Below are 19,921 nucleotides of genomic sequence, written 5' to 3' on the forward strand. Positions count from 1 at the left end.
TACATTATAAGTATACATACAAATTAATAATAATTATATATAAAAAAACAACTTTGAAGATATAATATATACACCATTGGGGGTGAGAGGGAGGGGCCGAAGCCCACCCTTGCCACCCCTTAAATCCGTCCCTGCTCATGACTCAATGCATTGTCAATACTCCTTCTGTTGTCCATTAAATGAATTTTCTCATTGGTTGATGGATAAATACCTACAAATTATAAAGAGGGGTAGAGTAGACCTCACAATAGTAAAATGATTATACGACATTAAAAACTTGATGTCAAACAAATTATAAAGCAATTGTAATACATTCATAAAATAAAAATATAAAATTGTAATACACTAAACTTTTTTATTCTGTGCAAAAGTTATATATTATTATATATATGCACATACACATTGTAGAATATTTGAGGTAATATGAAAAAACAGTATACAAATTCACAATGTTATATAGATATCAAGGTCCAGCATTTACATTACGATCCGTAAAGAAAGAACCACTGCTACATCTTGTTTCACTAAAAGAAAATGATGATAATGAGCGAGTACTATTGGAAGCTGAAACCAAAGGAACTCTCAAACGACGACACTGCACCATTGGTGGATTAAACCGACCACTTTTAAAGCGTCCAAATTTAGCTTTAATATGAACATCGAAATCAACAGCCAAATCATTATAAATCCCGAGACGCGTCTCTTCAAAATACTCTTCAATTTGTTGATGTCCAAGTTTGATTGTACGATTCCCTTTAAACACAATTGGCCCGAGAAATGTTGTATTCTTGTGTCCTTGATCAAAGGGTGTCAAACTCACATAACCAAAATCGTTATCTTTGTACCAAGCAATTGCGGTGATTTGTCGATAATAGACTATGATGTTATCATTTGGGTTTCGTGCAGTGACATTGACTTTGAAATTGTAATATAAGGTATCGTTATTCGTAATGTTGAACTCGGTGAGAGTAGCATCGGTTATGTGGAATTTAACACTGGATGGGGAGATTACAATCCAGAGGACGGTTGTGAAAGCCACGAAGAAGAAGATAACCGTGTAGATTGTGCAATAGAGGCAGACGAAGCAGCGAAAACTGAAACACATATTGATGATGAGGATTTTGAATTTTTTTTGTGATGATGAGGTTTTGTGGTTGATGAATTTTTTTGGTTTAATGTTGTGTATTTAAAGGGTTGGAGGATGAGTTTTGGGGTATGGTGTTCTTCTTTTGTTTTTCTAGGTGATTTCCTTGCAATATACATATACTAGGGAGATAATTGAAGGTCATTGACTTTTGGTAATGAGTTATGATTTATGAAGCAAAAAAACTCAATGGTTTGATTTTAGAGATAAGTTTAGCAAATAATATGAATCCTTGTGTCACTTTATAAAGTATAATATTTTGATTTTAATTGGATTCTCATTCCTCCGCTAGTAGTGACAGTATGAATAGTGCCTCTTAGATTAGTCGGTTCTTAGTTCTATTAAAAATTTCTCCTATAAAAAATTAGATAAAATATATTAAAACTTCTCCTATAAAAAAGAATGTCTTTACAAATGGAAAGGAAATAATGAGTTGCAATTCTGGATGATGTTGATAGATGTACAAGTTAATAAAAGAAACATATATACAAAAATTGACCGCATGACATTTCAGGTGTGTAATTTGTTTGATCAGCAAGTTAAGGCAACACAATTGTATTATGTTTGATTTTAAAATTATTGTTGGGATTGAATAAATTGGAAGGGAAGAGGCTGATGTTAAATATATCGTTGATTTACCATAAAAACAAAAAAAAAATATTTTTAACTTTTAAAGAATATTATCGACCACCATAAGAAGTTTTAATAATTTTAAGCACCGCCATTTATAAAAGTTGTCTACCATAGCTATTACCTTTTTAGATATTAATTTGAAATTTCATTATGAATTTTGTTCAGGACTAAAAATCAACAATGCTTGATGGCCTAATACATCTTATGTCCATGACAACATATCCTTGTTATATCCAAGGCACATGCAACTCTATGTTACACTACCTATAACATATAAGAGACCCCTGCATTAATGGGGCCTATAAAGTTGTTATGCAAATCCACTCTAACATATATATTCGCATACGCAATCACCCACAAAAGATGCACATATTTCATCAAATTCATACACACCCATATTCGTAAAGTGGATTTTAGGGTGAGGGCTCTATTAAGTCTTTCACTGGTGTACCATTCAACTTAACCGTTAGATTAATCCAGTATATATTATCCCATTAGACATTAACACACTAGATCAAAATCTTCCTTTCAAACTATCATGGATTTGAACATGTAGAAAATATCTTCAACACAAAACACAGCCCAGAAAATTTGATCTAGTGAAAACGACAACCTCCCACAATTCACAAGTTATAATAATAGGGGGTAACTTTATTTTTCTCAAAAAATCACAACATGGATGTTTCAAAAAACCTTGCCTCTGTAATTTTTCCACGTTCTTAATTTCAATTTCATTCTTAAATTATGATTAAAAAAGGTGGATCTAATAAAAAAAAAATTGTCAAATACTTAAATTGTGAAATTATTTTAGGGCTTTGTAGATCTTGACATGAGAAATTGAAACACAATCTACAAAGTGAAGATTCAAATTGGTAATTTTCTAGCCATGAGAGAGATATGTGAAGAGGCAAGTTGTTAAAATCCGGGGTATCTCTCAAAACCCATTTCATTCTTCCACTTCCACAAAATTCCCCTATTTCTTAATTTTTCATGAACAAAATCCTAGTTTGTGTGTGTGTGATTTTTCTTTCGGTTTTAATCTCAGTTGAAGATTCATGAATGTTTTGCGGGGGAGAAAGGAAGCCTTTGATCTAGTGTGCTAATGTCTAATGGGATAATATATACTCGATTAATCTGACGGTTAAGTTGCGTGTACCGGTACATCGGTGAGAGACTTAATAGAACCCTCACCCTAAAATCCACCCATATTTAGTTGTTACTGACTTAAGGGTTAAATGGCTAACATTTTTGCAGCCCAACTTTGCCTGAAGCTTACAACCACAATCAGGTGACACCTTGTCTCATCGGATGAACCATCTAATTCTGACACCTCAAATCAATTGAGAAATCTGGTAATTAGATTTTTGAAATTTAAATATTTGTTGAAATGTTCAGATTTAAATTCATTTCTCGACTTAAATCTAATGGGACGTTCGTGAACTTCTAATAAATTGAGTTTCTTGTCAAGTCTTAAACTGAGATGAGTTCGAATAGATTCATTACCAACCTTACATGTACATTACCATCATCCCATAAAATTTTTCTAATTAACCATCACATAAATTGAGGGTAGGACTCCTATGGCTAACATGACACCAATTAAATTCAGTCATATGTGTCCAAGTCAAACATAAATAATTTTTTACTAAAAAGTAATTTTGAATACTTTAATTTTCAAATAATTATATTTTAGGTTACTACTTTTCATTAATTATATTTTAGGTTACACATATTCTTATCATTTACTAAAAAAACACTTTTCACAAATCCTATTCATCTTTTCTTACAAAATCATCTATTCTTTCTCCGTAAGATAAAAAAATTTCGCCGGCGCTTCGCTTGTCGTTGCTGCTTCACTTGTCGTCGTCGCTGCTTCAAGGAATTAAATCGACATAGAGTGATTAAAACATACAAGAGAATAAAAAATAAATCAGTGTTACCTAGATAAACCGATTCTAGAACAAACATAGGCGAAACAAAAATCTGAAAGACAATTGTGAAGAGGCTGATGATGGAGAAGTGATTCCGGAGCCTAAGGAAGCGGCGATCTTCAAGGATCACAAGTGAAGCAGCGATGGCGACAAGTGAAGTGGCGCGAAAAGCGAAGCGCCGGCGAAAAAATTTGATCTTACGGAGAAATAAAAGATGAATCCGTAAGAAATAATGTATAAGATTTGTGAAAAGTGTTTTTTTATTAAATGATAAGAATATGTGTAACCTAAAATATAATTAATGAAAAGTAGTAACCTAAAATATAAATATTTAAAAATTAAAGTAGTCAAAATTACTTTTTGGTAAAAGATTATTTATGTTTGACTTTGACACATATATGGCTGAATTTTTTTTTTTGGTTTTTCATCACCAATTTAATCTGGTTCGGAGGTTAGTTCTGACATCAAGTGACTGAATTTGATTGTTGTCATGTCAGCATAGAGCATATACCCTCAATTTATGTGAGGGTAGAGAAGTAGTCACCTTAGTTTTTGAGATACAACTTATAAAAGTGATTTTTTTTAATTACAAACAACTTTCTTCTTTTAACATTTCTTCTCTCTCTCCTCTAAAAAATTTTATTATTTTATAAGCTATTCTTAGAACATCTTCAATGGTGATCTCACTTTGGGTATCATACATTACTAACAAATGGTCCCTACAATGTCATGTAATATTTATGCAACTCATACATATTTTGCTCCAACGGTGATACCACTTTTTGAGTATCATACATTAATAAAAAGTGGTCCCTTCTATATTTATTTTTTTATTTTGTCTAAATAAAAATAAAAATTATTTAATTTAATAAATACGTAGATAAATAAATTAATAATTAAATATAATGAGAAATACATGACAATAAATAAAAAAAGTTGAAAAATGCATAAATATGACGGGAAATATATAATGAAAAACATAATAATTAATTTTGATTATTCTCTTGTCCGAAACGCTCTCATATTAGGATCCATTTGATAGAAAACAAATAAAATATGACTTGAGAACAAAACAAATAAAAATTGTGTAATATATAGAATAATATGAAATATCATCAAATTAACATCCAACTACAAGAAGAAAAAAAATATTTTATGCACTGTTGTTGAAGAAATGAAATTGAATGAAAATTCATGAAATGATAGGCAACAAAGAAATAAAACCTTCCTATAGTAAAAGAAAAAAAAAAAAGAAAGATCTGGTCATTGAATGTCAATGGTAATATTTTGACATATTTGGAAGCTAATAATAACATTAAATTGATGATACGATACCTTATTTAAGGTACCGGTATCATTAATTTTGATACCATATGTGTCACGTTATGGAACTCCAATGATAAAAAAGTAAGGTACCGTATCATTAGTCTATGAAACTCTCTTAGATACCCTTATTAGAGATGCTCTTAGTAGCTTCTCATTTTTAGTTGTTTTGTGATTATTTTTATCTTCTGATTATTTTAAAAATCTATAACAAACAGACACAAAACAATTAAAAGTGATTATTTTTATAAAAAAATAATTTTTTCTAAAATAAACTATAACAAACGGCCTCATGATATCGCAATTGATTTTTTTTTTTTCAAATGATTCACTGTTTTTTTTCTATATTATACAATTGGTTTTTTTTTTTTCAGTTTCTTCAACTTGCGTTTTTTTTTACAACATTATTTTTTTTTTGGTAAAAACAACATTGATTTTTTTTTTACTAATGAATAATTTTTTGAAATCTTAAAAGGACAAAACTTATATGCATTTCTTTAGATGCTGTTTTTCCTGTTGCTCTCACAAAAAAATAGTTATTTATATTTTTTAATTAAAAAAAGAAAAAGAAAAATGTTTTTAAATAAAAATAACTTCCTCCATGTATTTAGCACAGTAAAAACTGTGTATATGAAACTGTATATAAGTTTGGTCAATCTTAAAAATCTCTAATACAAATCTATTACAATCCTACGTTAAGAATCTTATTGTAAAAAGTCTTTTAAATTTTATTTTTTTTGAAATCTCACAAAGTCAATATAATTCCATAAAGGACAAAACTTACATGCATTTCCATACATGCATTTCTTACTTTTCCACTCACAAAGAGGTGGTTATTTGTGTTTTTTCATTTTGAAAAAATAAATGAAAATTATTTTTTAATAAAAAAAAACTACCTCTTTATGAGAGGAAAAGTAAGAAATGCATGTATGGAAATGCATGTAAGTTTTGTGCTTCCATTAAATCCGTTAAAATCTTTGGGATTTGTTTTGCCAAAATTGTCCATCAAAATATCAATCCAATACACCCCTAAATTAATATGCCACTCTCATCAACCATCACCTGATATATTAAAATTTATTAAACTGCTAGTTGCACATAAATTAATCAGTTATTACATTTTTGACTTTTCAATATGTCAGCGTAAAGTATTCCGTTCTCTTTGAAAAACATATATATTAATTTTGAGGGAATGATCGGATAGTTGTGTAATTGTAATTGTCATCCTTGTCCTTGTGAAGTCTAGAGAAACAAAAATATACACGCATTATTTTTGTCAAAAAAACACACACACACACATTGTTTCTTAGTATGTTCAAGCGTGTGAATTCTACAAGTCACAAAAATTGAAATTTAATGCAATTCAATATCAAATCTCCGCATAAAAATTATTTTCTTATAAACTTTTATCAAAAATTTAAATTTGATGTATATTTTTTTAATAAGTTAAGATCATCTAAGTATCAAAGATTGAGTAGAGATTTCAACTAAGTTGGTATATGTAAAAGGGTTTTCCTAACTTGTGCAACATTGCACACGAAAAGAAATGAGTAATTAATGCTTTATATCCTCTTTCTCCCTTATTTTCTCCTAAAATTATTAAGTAGCAATTAATGTCTATTTTTTTTTTTTCTTTCTCTCTTCCAATCTTTCTCTCAAATTTGAATCTCACGCTCTCTTCTCATCTTTCTCTCAAATTTGATTGAGAAACACAATAAAAACAAAACAGTAGATAAAAGAAAACAAACAGAAGAACAAAAAGATAGAAAATTAAAACGAAACAAGAGGTAATAGAACAATTTTTATTTTTTTTTTGTTTTGATTTGTTTGTTTAGATTTCCTTGTTTGAGGTTTGATTTGTGTTTAAAAACAATAAATAAGTGTTTAGGAGGAATTTGAGTGATTTTGTGGTTTTTTTTTTGTTTACTATTCATGATGAACACATGAATGTGTTCTTGAGAGAAAGAAGAGATCGTGAGATTAGAGAGAGGGAGTGACTGAAGAGAGAGAAAGAAAAGAAAAAATAGACATTAGTTGTTTCTTAATAAATTAATTAGGAGAAAAATAAGAAAAATAAGGCATTAATTACTCATTTCTTATCTTGTGTAATGTTACACAGGATAGAAAAATCCTATCTAAAAAACTCTCATGCTATACCATTAACTCAATAATATAAATAAAAATAGGAAAACAAAATATGTACAAAGGAAATTCGTAAAGAGCTCTAGCTTTTGCTACCCTATATGCTCCGAGGCAATTATTTGTTCTTTTGACTTTTATTAATAATAAGAGTGAAAAGGTTCTCTCACCTTTATCTATATCAGCCCAAGTTTGTTTAAGCACTTCAAGATCTGCTCTGACCCCCTCATCAAAGTCCTCATTTGGCACTATCACAACGTTTTGCGTTGTTTCGGGTATAGCGCAACCGGAGGCATCACTAAGCGTTGCGTTCTTTTGTGCCAACACCACCACTTTCATAGTAGTGTTATCCTCCTGTTTTAGGACTTCAGATTGCATTTGTAGAATCACATACGATGAGTTATCACTAGAATGTTATTCCCTATTTTCCACTGTTGTTGTCATGGCTTTGTCCACCAATTATAAAACAAAGTTGTTGGTAGATGACTCACTGTTTATAATCTCATCTATAAAATTGTGAAGAACCATCACTACAAGAAAATATGGATTTAATTACTGACAGAATTTTACCCTCAATAAGTGATCCGAAAACAACCAATATGTTCAAACTTATCAGGGAACTAATCTGTCAATAAATTGCACGCCAGTAAGTTTATTGGTGGAAAATTACGCCACAAAGTTGTCCATTACGAATTTGTCAACTCTTATTGGCGGAAATAAACCGCTAGAAAGTGAAAAGCACAAAATTAGTAGTTATTGGTGGAATAATCCGCCAGTATTTGATTACTTTGTGGTGAAAATATCCTCCAATAAGTGTTTTTATTTTTATTTTTTATCGCAGAGTATTTTTATTGCCGCTTTGACTGCCACATTGATTGTCGTAATGTCTAAGAAATGCATCAAAAAAATTGTCGCTCATCATATCAACATTGATCTTTCTGAGGGTGGAAGCGGTATTTTTTTTTTTGAACAAAGGGTGGAAGCGGTATTAATTGGTGGGAGTTGACTCGTCAGCCGATTCAGATCAACATTGCTTGAACCAGCTAAAATAGAAAGCATTAGGACAAGTTCAAAAATTACCTAAGCCATGCATAGATCAATAAAACCACATACAAGAATGAAGATTAGGCAATAGTCATAGTCATGAAGTCATCAAGTATAGGTTCCCAAGTTAGAGTCTTAGCCTCTCTTTCACACCTTTGTTCATGACTAGCCTGCCGTGTAGAGTTTCCTGTCAATCCCCTAGTCCCTTTTCATACTCTTCTTGACTGATTTTTATGCACAAAGCGTCCCTTTTAATTGCTGGTACATGGAGTTGGCTGACCTTAATCTCGCAAGACTCGTTAAGGACTTAAGCATATATATGTTATATGTTATAATGATTTTGTGTTTGCACATGTTAATTATAATGATAATAATTGTGTTTGCTTATCATAATATAACATATGCTTAAAATGAAGGCATTTTAATCCTCATTTCGGACTAGCTATAGCACCGAAACCGAAGTCTATTTTGCCACATAATGTTGGAACAAAGAACACATTATGTGTGAATTGAAAATAAAATGTTTGAGTCCCAAATCGGGTACAAGAGCATACTAGTATGTATTATATACTAGTGTGTATTTTGAGAATAAAAATAATGGAAATAGACTATGTTGCAGAAACTCACTTAAGTTACTAGATAATAGGAAGAGCAGTAGAAAAGGTCACAACATATTTTCCTATTTACACGACCACCTCACTAATTTTTGAGTCATTAGCATCATCTCCTTTTTTATAGGAAATAAGTTGGTATTAGAAGCACATGTTATATTCTCTTGATATAAAATAAGTCTCTTAAGAAATAACCCTTATGAAATGGAAAAAACAACACCACGTTACAACTGCCGCCAAACCTCAACATATACATATGAACACTCATGTAGACCTTATGAATAAGATGAACAATGAAGTGAATAGAAATCCTTCAAACATACTTATAGTGGCTTGTGAAAAGAGTTCATCACATTAACGATGAGATGTACATGGCATGAGATCGACTAGGCTTGAAAGAATGCGTTCATGTGAGGAACAAAGTGTCAAAGTTGCAGAAACATCAATATTAAGAGAGGTTTTGTTTTCTTTACCTTATTGCACTTAATACCACAAGATTTCATATGTCTCTTAATTGTGTTCAAAGAAATTATGTGCAATTTCCTTTTGGCCGAGCTGTCAACAAAGTTGTGACAACAATAATTATCTTATTGTTATTGTTGGAATTGTGTTATTTTAAAATCAGAATTAGTATGAATCAATTAAACATATTAATTGGTTTCTTTATTTGGATATGCAAATTAGAAAGATTTGTTTTAAACTGTGTTCATAATTATATAGAAAAGAATAAAGTCTATTCTTTGTATTGTGCGATACTAATACAAGTTTAGTATTAATTTGTTTTGAGAAGTGATCATAATATCACTAGTTCCTTCAAATTAAGAATGATGATAGTATCATTATCCCTTTGATTTAAGAATGGTCCAAGTACCATATAAGAATGGTCTCAGTACCATATTAGAATGGTCACATAGTACCATATCAGAATGGACTTAAAACCATAGCGCAATGATTTTAGTACCATATTTGAGGGTGTAATTCTTGCCCGATATCTACAGTGCAGTATTTATCGGTATCAGTAGAACTGGGCTGTTTTATCCTGGGGACTTCGTGGTTGATCGTCTGCCTTGCACAATTTTGGGCAGTGCCACGAAACGTCTTAAAGAAAGCGTATCGACCCGCGACTCAATCCAGTAATATCTTCGGTGGCTGAAAATTATTTTTAACGATTTTGAATCACGGAAACAACAATTTTAAGACGTTTCTTTTCTACCATGTCTACCGAAGAAATTACTGGCTCAGATTATGATATTGCGGACTAGAACAAACCGTTTCGGTTTGATGTAAATCACTTCAAATATAGGCAACAAAAATTATGGTTTTATAATAACAAAAGAGTTGCTACTTTTGAAGAAAGTGATTTCAATTTTACTTTAAAATTGAATAAGCTATAAGGATAAAATGACTAAACGATATTCCCTCGAATTTCTGATAACATGTCTTCGTTTTGAAGAAGAAGCTAGAAAGCAAAATCAGAAAAATGAAGTGCTTGTTGTCTTGAACAACAACACTAGAAAGAAATTCACAGGTCTGAAGCCAACTGGCAAATTATTCAAGAATCAGATACACAATGTGAATTAAAACTCTATTAGAAACAGAAAATATCATCACTTTTATTGATGACTGTTCAAGTTATATTTTCATACATCTTATGAAAAATAAAAATGAGTGATGTTTTTGACATGTTCCAATTATATGGAACTGAAATTGAAAAGTAATTCAATGAGAAAATCAAATGATTTTGATAGAGGCACAAAAGTATGATTCCCACAATTTTCATTGAGTATGAAATTATCTTGAAACAACTGCACTTTACTCTTTTGAGATGAACGGTAAAGCAAAAGAAAAATTTTATTAATTGATTGTTTTGTGCTAAGTAAAGTGCCTAAGCACAGGAACAAAATTTCTACTTTTGAAATTTTGAAGAAAAGACAATTTAATTTGTCTTATTTTTGAACTTGGAGTAGTTTAACGTATGTTCAAATTCCTAACTCCAAGAGAGTCAAACTCACTAGTAGAGCCTATGAATGTGTACTCGTTGAGTATATAATTAAAAGTAAAGCTTATAGGTTTTATGACCTATATGCTAAAGTGATCATAAAATCAAATGAAGTTGATTTCTATGAAAATGAATTTCTCTTTAAATTGAGAAATAGTGGGGGCACTAGTGGGGGTATTGCAACTTATCACACTCTAGTGATCAGAAGCAATGATGAGAACATCAAACAAGATGTTATGAACCTCGAAGAGGTAAGATAGCAATAGTTGCTAAAGAGTGTGAACCTTGTTACATGGTTTATACATTAGAAGAGAATCTATAACTAGTTTTCAAGAAGTGTTGTCTTCCTTGAAGGCTTATATATGGCAAGAGGCCATAAAAGAGAAGATAGATTCTTTAGGGTCTAACAAGACCTGACATTTGATAGACTTGCCTCCTGATTACAAACTAATGGGTTGTAAATGAATTTTGAAAAAAAAAAATCTAAAACATTATGGAACTTTTGATAAATACAAGGCTCACCTTGTAGCCAAGGGTTTTAGATAAAAGAAAAAATATAGATTTCTTCAAAAAAATTTCTCATGTCACAAGAATAACATCCATAATGGTACTAAAATCTCTTGATTCTATTTATAACTTAATAGTACACCAAATGGATGTCCAAAACTGTTTTTCCATTGTTTTTACGGTGAGTGGAAGAAGAAATTTATTTAGAACAACCTGAATATTTTGTAACTTATGGGTGGCAAAAAAAAAAAAAAAAAAAATAATTTAAGTCTATAGTCATATAGTACTTTATATGGTCTTAAATAAGCCATAAGAAATGTCATGAAGATTTTGACAATTTGATGATATCAAATGAATTAAAAGTGAATGAAAGTGACAAATATATTTACTATAAACCGGTAAATAGCATTTGCATTATCATACGTCTCTATGTAAATAATTTACATGTTTAGAGCAAACATTCATATTGTGAATAGATTGGAATCATTGTTGTCTAACAACTTTGATAAGAAAGAGTTCGAAAAGGTAGATGTAATCTTAGTCATTAAGATTACTAATTCATAAATGAGAATTTCCTTAAATCAATCTCGCAATGATGAGAAAGTTTTAAAGAAATATATTTACTGACTGCAAACTTGTTTGCATACTATATGATCCAAGTGTAAAAAACTATGGAAGAACACTGTTGAAAGTGTAAGACAATCAGAATATGAAAGCATTGCCGACTGCATTCGGTATGTCCTTGATTGTACTAGACCCGACATTGCATACGTTGTGGTACAGTTGTGTAGGTTATGTAAACCTTATAATGAGCATTGGTGTGCTATTGAGAGGTTCATGAAATACCTTAAAAGGGTCATGAATCTCAGATTACATTTGCAGAGATTCTCTGTCGTGTTTGAAGAATACAGTGATGTAGATTGGAATATATTATCATATGATTCCAAAACAACTAGTAACTATATTTATTATAGTAGAGAAACTGTATCTTGGAAATAAAAGAAATAGACCATATTGGCTCAGTCCACTATGGAAGTCTGAAATGATAACATTAACGATTGTTAGTGAAGGAGCAAGGTAGTTAAAATACTTGCTAGCTGAAATTCCTTTAAGGAATAATTTATGCCAGATGTGTTGATCCATTGTGATAGTACCGCGGCTATTGCATAAATTGAGAATCGTTATTATAACGATAAGAGACGTCAAATAAGAAGTAAACACAGCGTAGTGAGAGAGTTACTCTCAAAAGGAGCTGTAAGAATGGGTCATCACTACTAGAAAAGCTGTTTTTAGCGTCGGACGAAAGCCCACTCTAAAGGGCTAAAAACCGACGCTAACACTCCTTTAGAGTCGGATTAGCGTCGGTGTCGGGGTTGATGCTAAAATGCTTGAAGCTAAATCATAGCGTCGGTCAACTGCCATCCGACTCTATATTAGAGTCGGTCCAGCCGATTCAAACTCCGACTCTATCAGCATCCGACGCTTATTATATCCATTTCTGAAAAGTCAACAAAATCATGTAGCCTCGGTCTGGCCGACTCTAAAGTCAACATATGAAAAGTCAACAAATTTGGTAGAGTCGGATCTAGCCGACGCTATACTGCATAATTATTTTCTAAAATTTATAAAAAAATACACCTGATAACCATTATTGCATCTAATACAAATAATACATCAAATCCAGCACAAAAAGTCATAATGCACAGTTAGAGTAATAAAATCTTTAGTAAGAAACTAAAGATAACAAGGTACGTACTACTGGCACTAGCAAATTGATGTCAATTGACTATGTTCAAACTTGTTCAATCTCAAAAGTAAGTTGCAGCCATACTTTAATACAACATACACATAACCATCATGAATAAAAAGCTTAATAAAATTACAGTATATGGTAAGCAAGATTTAGTGTAACTGATGTACACCAACTAGCTCTCTATAAGAAGAACAAATACCTTGTAACATATAATCTCCCGTCAGTTCTTATATATACATTAGGAAAGTCCTGACTTTTTCATTGCGATAAGCTTGAATCTGAACATGAACAATGAAGAAGAGTATTAGCAATAGGGCAGAGAGCTTCAGTTAGTTGAAAATGAAATATAAAGGTGGTTAAATGTAGTGTTAACAATTTGTAAGGCTAATCAAAAGAAAATCATTGATTCACTTGTTTAATGAAATCAACATCACCTAAGGCGAAGGAAAACTAGCTCGTAAATAATTTTTGTATCCATTATTTTCTCTTGATAAACTACCTATAACCCTTTTATAAGCTCCTAAAATTGTGACAACTGCTGTCAGATAATTCCAATTATATGTTAAACACTAGTTACTAATACTCATATAATAATACGTAATAAAGTTGTGTAAATTGCATATCATAGGTGCAGAAAAACGAAAGCCTGTTTTGGCCATTCATAATATAAGCTACACAATTACTACTACAACTCTAATCATATAATAAAGCCATTGTTATTATTAGTGAATTTGAGCTTCAAGTACTGTGATAAGAAAATAAGATCAAAATTGGCTATGAAGTTTTATTAGTACAGCACTATAGCTTCAAAATAAAACAGCACCTATAAGATTTTTAGCGTGTAGAGACAACCAAATAAATTACAATATACTGAATCCTACATAACAAATAATGATCATATTTAAATTAGGATTTGTGATCATGCAATAAGCATTGTATCAAGCTATCTCAAGGCAGAGGGATATTCATGTGCAGATCTGACTATGAAATGAACATAACAGAAGATAAAAGGGTTTTTTTTTACCTCTATGCTTGAACCATCCTTGGATTTTTGTTCTCGCCGAAAATAGCAGCGGTATTAATTCTCAATAAGAAAAGATCTTTGAATCAGCCCAAGAAACTAGCAATGAATAATCTGAAACATTTCCTGAAAATGGAAGGAATATTCACAATGATTATCTGTCAAAATTTAATTAAAAATAGAGAGAATGCTTTACTCTTAGCTCAAGGAGAAAGAAAAGAAAGCAAACCAGCAATGTTTCCTAATGCATTTGAAGCATACATTAAGCCAAGTTGGATCAAATTGCACACTACACACAAATATCAATATGCATACATGAAGCTTATCAATAAGTTAGAAAAAACACATAGAAAACTTAGGTGTCAATGATAACCAAGGTTCTTATCAAGAATAAAATAACAAACAAAACAGCACAACGCAACACAACATAGAAGTTATATCCTAACCTTCTAGTGACTCTTTACACAATATTTCACATTTGTGGTATATGGATTAGTAGGGTTTACACATTACAAGCATAATTAGATTATGTAGTGACATATTTCAATACCATGCATCTTCATGAATCTAGGAACCATTGGCTTTGAAACTCCATGCACAATTTTGTTGAGGATCATATTCCAACATGCTTCATATTCTCAAAAGCTGCATCAAGTTGTTAACTTGAAAAGCCATAGCTTGGAACCAAAAACTTATAAAAGTTTACATTACTAGATTAGGCACTAGCTAGCATCACTAACCTGTTCATACAAACAACATTAACCTGTAAGAAAAACATAAACTTTTGCATGTTAATGGTACACTATATATAGCCTTTTTATGCAGGGTGTTACAAAAGTAAAGAATGATCCCTACATATAAATGGCTAACAGGGGAATCATGCAAACAAAGAGGTGAATAGATAATTAAAGCTAATTTGTGCTTTTGTTAGTTTATCTTCTTTTCACTTCTTTCTAAATTAAATTAAAACAATACACACAAATGTCATGGTAGTTAAAACAATATACACAAAATGTTCATCCTACGAGAGCTAATGTGGGCAACAACGAAAACCATTTATACATATATAAGAGAAAGAGGCGGCAACCACCTAACTAGATACCAATTAACTATTAACTAATATACAAAGAGGCAAGGGGCAAATGAATCAACTTAAATATAAACATTACCATTCTTATGAAAACAATAGTGTTCCATACCTATATAAACTCGCTAAAGGCGCAACGGACTAACTTATACTTAAATAGAATGAACTCAAGGAGTAGTTTCTTAGTTAATAACAAAGAGTGATTATTGAGCACAACCATAACAACATAGAGACTGCACAAAACGGGGAAAACAATTATTAATACTTAAATTATTGAGAAGAAAAATGTAAAGAAAAAAAACCATAAAACTTCAAAAGAACTGAAAAATGACAAAATGAACAAAAAACATGCCTAGACAAATGTAATCAAGAGTTAACTAAGACTGCAAAGTTCTAATATCAACCACCTACAATCCCCAAATATTACTATCAAATATTATTATCAAATACAAGGTCATTAGTGAAATTTTACAAGTTACCGAACACCAAATGTGCATAATAGTTTTTGAATGACAACACAATCATCTCATTAGCTTAAACAAAATGAAACTTCTAATAGCCTAATACACTAACATAAAAAGGGATGAATGAATACTAAGCTTATTTCAAAGGTATGTAAAAAAATTTCAAAATAGAGAAACTAAAAAATTTAAATAAGCAGCAACATAAGTAGACAATGAACGATTGCATTAAAAAAAAAAAAAAAAAAATTCATATTTTTCACTAAAACCCTAGAAATAGAGTTTACTAACCAATAAGCGGGAAATATGAAGGATCTTTGAATCAGATTTAGAAGGATAAGAATTGCTAGACTGATGTAGTGATTTGGCTGATGTTGTGGCTAGGCGAGGTCGGAGATGAGCGAAACAGATGAGGTGTTGAGGTACGAGACTGTAGAGATGTACGATGAAGATGACGCAATTTAAAGATGGTGGGGTTGAGATTCTTGCATACACGGTGGTGTGTATTGGTTCCGGAACGCTCCGACGGCGAGATTTTGTGATGGATGTGAGAGTGGAGCCGTATCGAGAGATACAGGGAGGTGAATGTGTGATGGATATGAGTTAATTTTTTGTCAAATTAGGAATAGGAATTAGGGTTGATTAGATTAGATATATTCTTTTTAATAAATTTTTAAAATATAGAGTCGGTTGGGCCGATGCTATTTGTATCATTCCTCAAAAAAGAATAGTTTTTCAGTAAGGAGAAGTAAAATTTTCCGAAAATTAAAATTTAATAGCTAGTGTGGGCTTGACCGACGCTAATCCGACGCTAGTAGCGTCGGTGTCGGGGTCCGACGCTAAATACAGACTCTAAAAACCTGTTTTCTAGTAGTGCATGTACACACTGATGAAAGTTTAGCAGATCCTTTGACGAAATGAATAGCTAAAATGAAGTCCATAATACATCCAAGAAAATGAGACTAATGCCTACTGCGAATTACTTATGATGGTAACCCAACCTAAAAGACTGGAGATCCCAAGAATTAGGTTTCAATGGGTAAACAACAAGTCGTGAGTAATAGGGAATGATCATGCAAATAAGAGGCATGAATCCTGAAGCGAAAAGGATGAGGTAATAGAAACTCTTAATGAGATCTATACTCTGGATCAGAGGAGTACCTAGCTTCAGGGGTACTTTAGATAGACTCACCTATATGAATGTGGAACTGAGGCCGGTTCCTATGGAGTTTTGGGGCGAACTCCTAGAGCGTTCATGAAACTGGGATAGACGTGCAGGGCCATTAAAGCACGGGCTTTTAAGATACACCTTAGGAAAGGTTGTGTGCGGGTTTGAGAAAAATCTGAGATAGAGTTCAAGACAAGCGTCACTCTTGTTAAATCGGGATCTTACTCGCTATGTGAAGGTTCAAGACAAGCGTCACCTTTGCTTATGCACAATCTTATAGAAGCATTATATGCTACTTTGGAATTTTCTTTTAAATTCAAGTGGGGGATTGTTGGAACAAAGAACACATTATGTGTGAATTGAAAATAAAATGTTTGAGTCCCAAATCGGGTACAAGAGCATACTAGTATGTATTATATACTAGTGTGTATTTTGAGAATAAAAATAATGGAAATAGACTATGTTGCAGAAACTCACTTAAGTTACTAGATAATAGGAAGAGCAGTAGAAAAGGTCACAACATATTTTCCTATTTACACGACCACCTCACTGATTTTTGAGTCATTAGCATCATCTCCTTTTTTATAGGAAATAAGTTGGTATTAGAAGCACATGTTATATTCTCTTGATATAAAATAAGTCTCTTAAGAAATAACCCTTATGAAATGGAAAAAACAACACCACGTTACAACTGCCGCCAAACCTCAACATATACATATGAACACTCATGTAGACCTTATGAATAAGATGAACAATGAAGTGAATAGAAATCCTTCAAACATACTTATAGTGGCTTGTGAAAAGAGTTCATCACATTAACGATGAGATGTACATGGCATGAGATCGACTAGGCTTGAAAGAATGCGTTCATGTGAGGAACAAAGTGTCAAAGTTGCAGAAACATCAATATTAAGAGAGGTTTTGTTTTCTTTACCTTATTGCACTTAATACCACAAGATTTCATATGTCTCTTAATTGTGTTCAAAGAAATTATGTGCAATTTCCTTTTGGCCGAGCTGTCAACAAAGTTGTGACAACAATAATTATCTTATTGTTATTGTTGGAATTGTGTTATTTTAAAATCAGAATTAGTATGAATCAATTAAACATATTAATTGGTTTCTTTATTTGGATATGCAAATTAGAAAGATTTGTTTTAAACTGTGTTCATAATTATATAGAAAAGAATAAAGTCTATTCTTTGTATTGTGCGATACTAATACAAGTTTAGTATTAATTTGTTTTGAGAAGTGATCATAATATCACTAGTTCCTTCAAATTAAGAATGATGATAGTATCATTATCCCTTTGATTTAAGAATGGTCCAAGTACCATATAAGAATGGTCTCAGTACCATATTAGAATGGTCACATAGTACCATATCAGAATGGACTTAAAACCATAGCGCAATGATTTTAGTATCATATTTGAGGGTGTAATTCTTGCCCGATATCTACAGTGCAGTATTTATCGGTATCAGTAGAACTGGGCTGTTTTATCCTGGGGACTTCGTGGTTGATCGTCTGCCTTGCACAATTTTGGGCAGTGCCACGAAACGTCTTAAAGAAAGCGTATCGACCCGCGACTCAATCCAGTAATATCTTCGGTGGCTGAAAATTATTTTTAACGATTTTGAACCACGGAAACAACACATAAAACACCGCGCACGGTATCTTTATTGATTCAGTTATATATGCAACACAAATACACTTTACATAATAGAATATATATATATATATATATATATATATATATATATATATATATATATATATATATATATATATATATATATATATATATATATATATACAAATTCACATTGTTATATATATATATTAAGCTCCTGCATCTGCATCACGATCTGTAAAGAAAGAACCACTACTACATCTTCTGTTACTAAAAGAAAATGTCCATGATGAGTTAGTTCCATTGGACGAAAAAACTAAAGGAACTCTCAAACGACGACACTGCACAACCGGTGGATTAAAACGACCACTTTTAAAACCTCCAAATTTAGCTCTAATTCGAACATCGAAATCAACAGCCAAATCATTATAAACCCCAAGACGCGTTTCTTCAAAATACTCGTCAAGTTGTTTACGTCCAAGTTTGAACTTTGTATTCCCTTTAAACTCTATAGGTCCAAGAAAAGTGGTATTCTTGTGTCCTTGATCAAAGGGTGTCAAACTCACATAACCGAAATCGTTGTCTTTGTACCAAGCAATTGCGGTGATTCTTCGATAATAGACTATTATGTTGTTGTTGGGGTTTCGTGCTGTGATATTGAGTTTGAAATTGTAATATAAGGTGTTGTTGTTGTTCGTGAGGTTGAACTCGGAGAGAGTAGCGTCAGTTACATGGAACTTCACACTTGTGGGGGAGATTACTATCCAGAAGATGATTGAGAACATCATGAAAAAGAACATAACTCCGTAGATTGTGCAATATAAGCACCAGAACCAATGTGGTCTGCAACACATGTTTGTGAGGTTGATTTTTTGAGTGATGATGAATTTTATGGAATGAAGTTGTCTGTTTTTAAAGGGTGGAAATTGATGAATTTTTGGGTATGGTGTGTTGTTTTAGAATTTCTAGGTGATTTCTTTGCAATAGTATATATGTAGAGAACAGAGTAGCATTGACTTTTGGAAACGAGTGATTAAGAAAAGTTCAATGGCTTGAATAACAAGGAATGTGGGAGGGTTTAATTTGGTCTAGAGACAAGCTTATAAAATATTAGATTGGATTTGTAGATAAGAACGTGTGTGAGAGACAGAAAAGATATATAACACTTGTATTAAAAAAATATTACAAGGTGTGGAGGAGTGCCTGTGAAATTTATACTGAAAATTGTCTCTTCTAATTCCTTAGTTTTTACTTAATTTCTAGCTTATATTCATGTCATTGCTTTGTAAAATCGAGGATTAAATTTTTATTTTTCTCTATTTCATAAGAGGTGTGTACTTGGTTGGCAAGAAAAAGAGAAATTATAGTGAAAATAACCTATGCAGCACAAACACATCATGTTAAAGACATGTCCCAATGTCCAACTTTTGTTCACGGTATCTCACACTTGTATGATATTTCTTATTCACTT

General features: G+C 31.7%; 2 protein-coding genes and 1 long non-coding RNA gene across 7 annotated transcripts; all 3 read right to left on the bottom strand.

Annotated features, from left to right (window-relative positions):
* Positions 1-366: 366 nt before the first annotated feature.
* Positions 367-1,164, bottom strand: LOC123913001 (NDR1/HIN1-like protein 10). The gene has a single exon (XM_045963602.1). It carries the CDS (start codon positions 1,103-1,105, stop codon positions 464-466), a length of 642 nt encoding a protein of 213 aa, XP_045819558.1. The 5' UTR covers positions 1,106-1,164; the 3' UTR covers positions 367-463.
* An 11,954-nt stretch (positions 1,165-13,118) lies between these two features.
* Positions 13,119-16,270, bottom strand: LOC123918457. 5 transcript variants are annotated; one of them, XR_006812783.1, is made up of 6 exons: positions 15,945-16,270; positions 14,656-14,845; positions 14,335-14,394; positions 14,109-14,231; positions 13,519-13,604; positions 13,119-13,362 (listed from the first exon to the last, which is right to left on the bottom strand). It is a non-coding gene; the product is annotated as an uncharacterized LOC123918457 (long non-coding RNA). The 5 variants fall into 5 exon arrangements; XR_006812784.1 differs by having other exon boundaries at positions 13,519-13,619; XR_006812782.1 differs by lacking the exon at positions 13,519-13,604.
* A 2,367-nt stretch (positions 16,271-18,637) lies between these two features.
* Positions 18,638-19,466, bottom strand: LOC123916750 (NDR1/HIN1-like protein 10). Its single transcript, XM_045968278.1, has one exon. It carries the CDS (start codon positions 19,302-19,304, stop codon positions 18,660-18,662), a length of 645 nt encoding a protein of 214 aa, XP_045824234.1. The 5' UTR covers positions 19,305-19,466; the 3' UTR covers positions 18,638-18,659.
* Positions 19,467-19,921: the final 455 nt, after the last annotated feature.

The sequence above is a fragment of the Trifolium pratense genome, linkage group LG3 (assembly GCF_020283565.1).
Source record: "Trifolium pratense cultivar HEN17-A07 linkage group LG3, ARS_RC_1.1, whole genome shotgun sequence".
In the NCBI taxonomy this organism is placed as follows: domain Eukaryota; kingdom Viridiplantae; phylum Streptophyta; class Magnoliopsida; order Fabales; family Fabaceae; genus Trifolium; species Trifolium pratense.

Bases quoted from the DNA above. Each gene is read 5' to 3' on its own strand.
- LOC123913001 (XM_045963602.1), bottom strand. From the start codon at position 1,105: ATGTGTTTCAGTTTTCGCTGCTTCGTCTGCCTCTATTGCACAATCTAC.
- LOC123916750 (XM_045968278.1), bottom strand. From the start codon at position 19,304: ATGTGTTGCAGACCACATTGGTTCTGGTGCTTATATTGCACAATCTAC.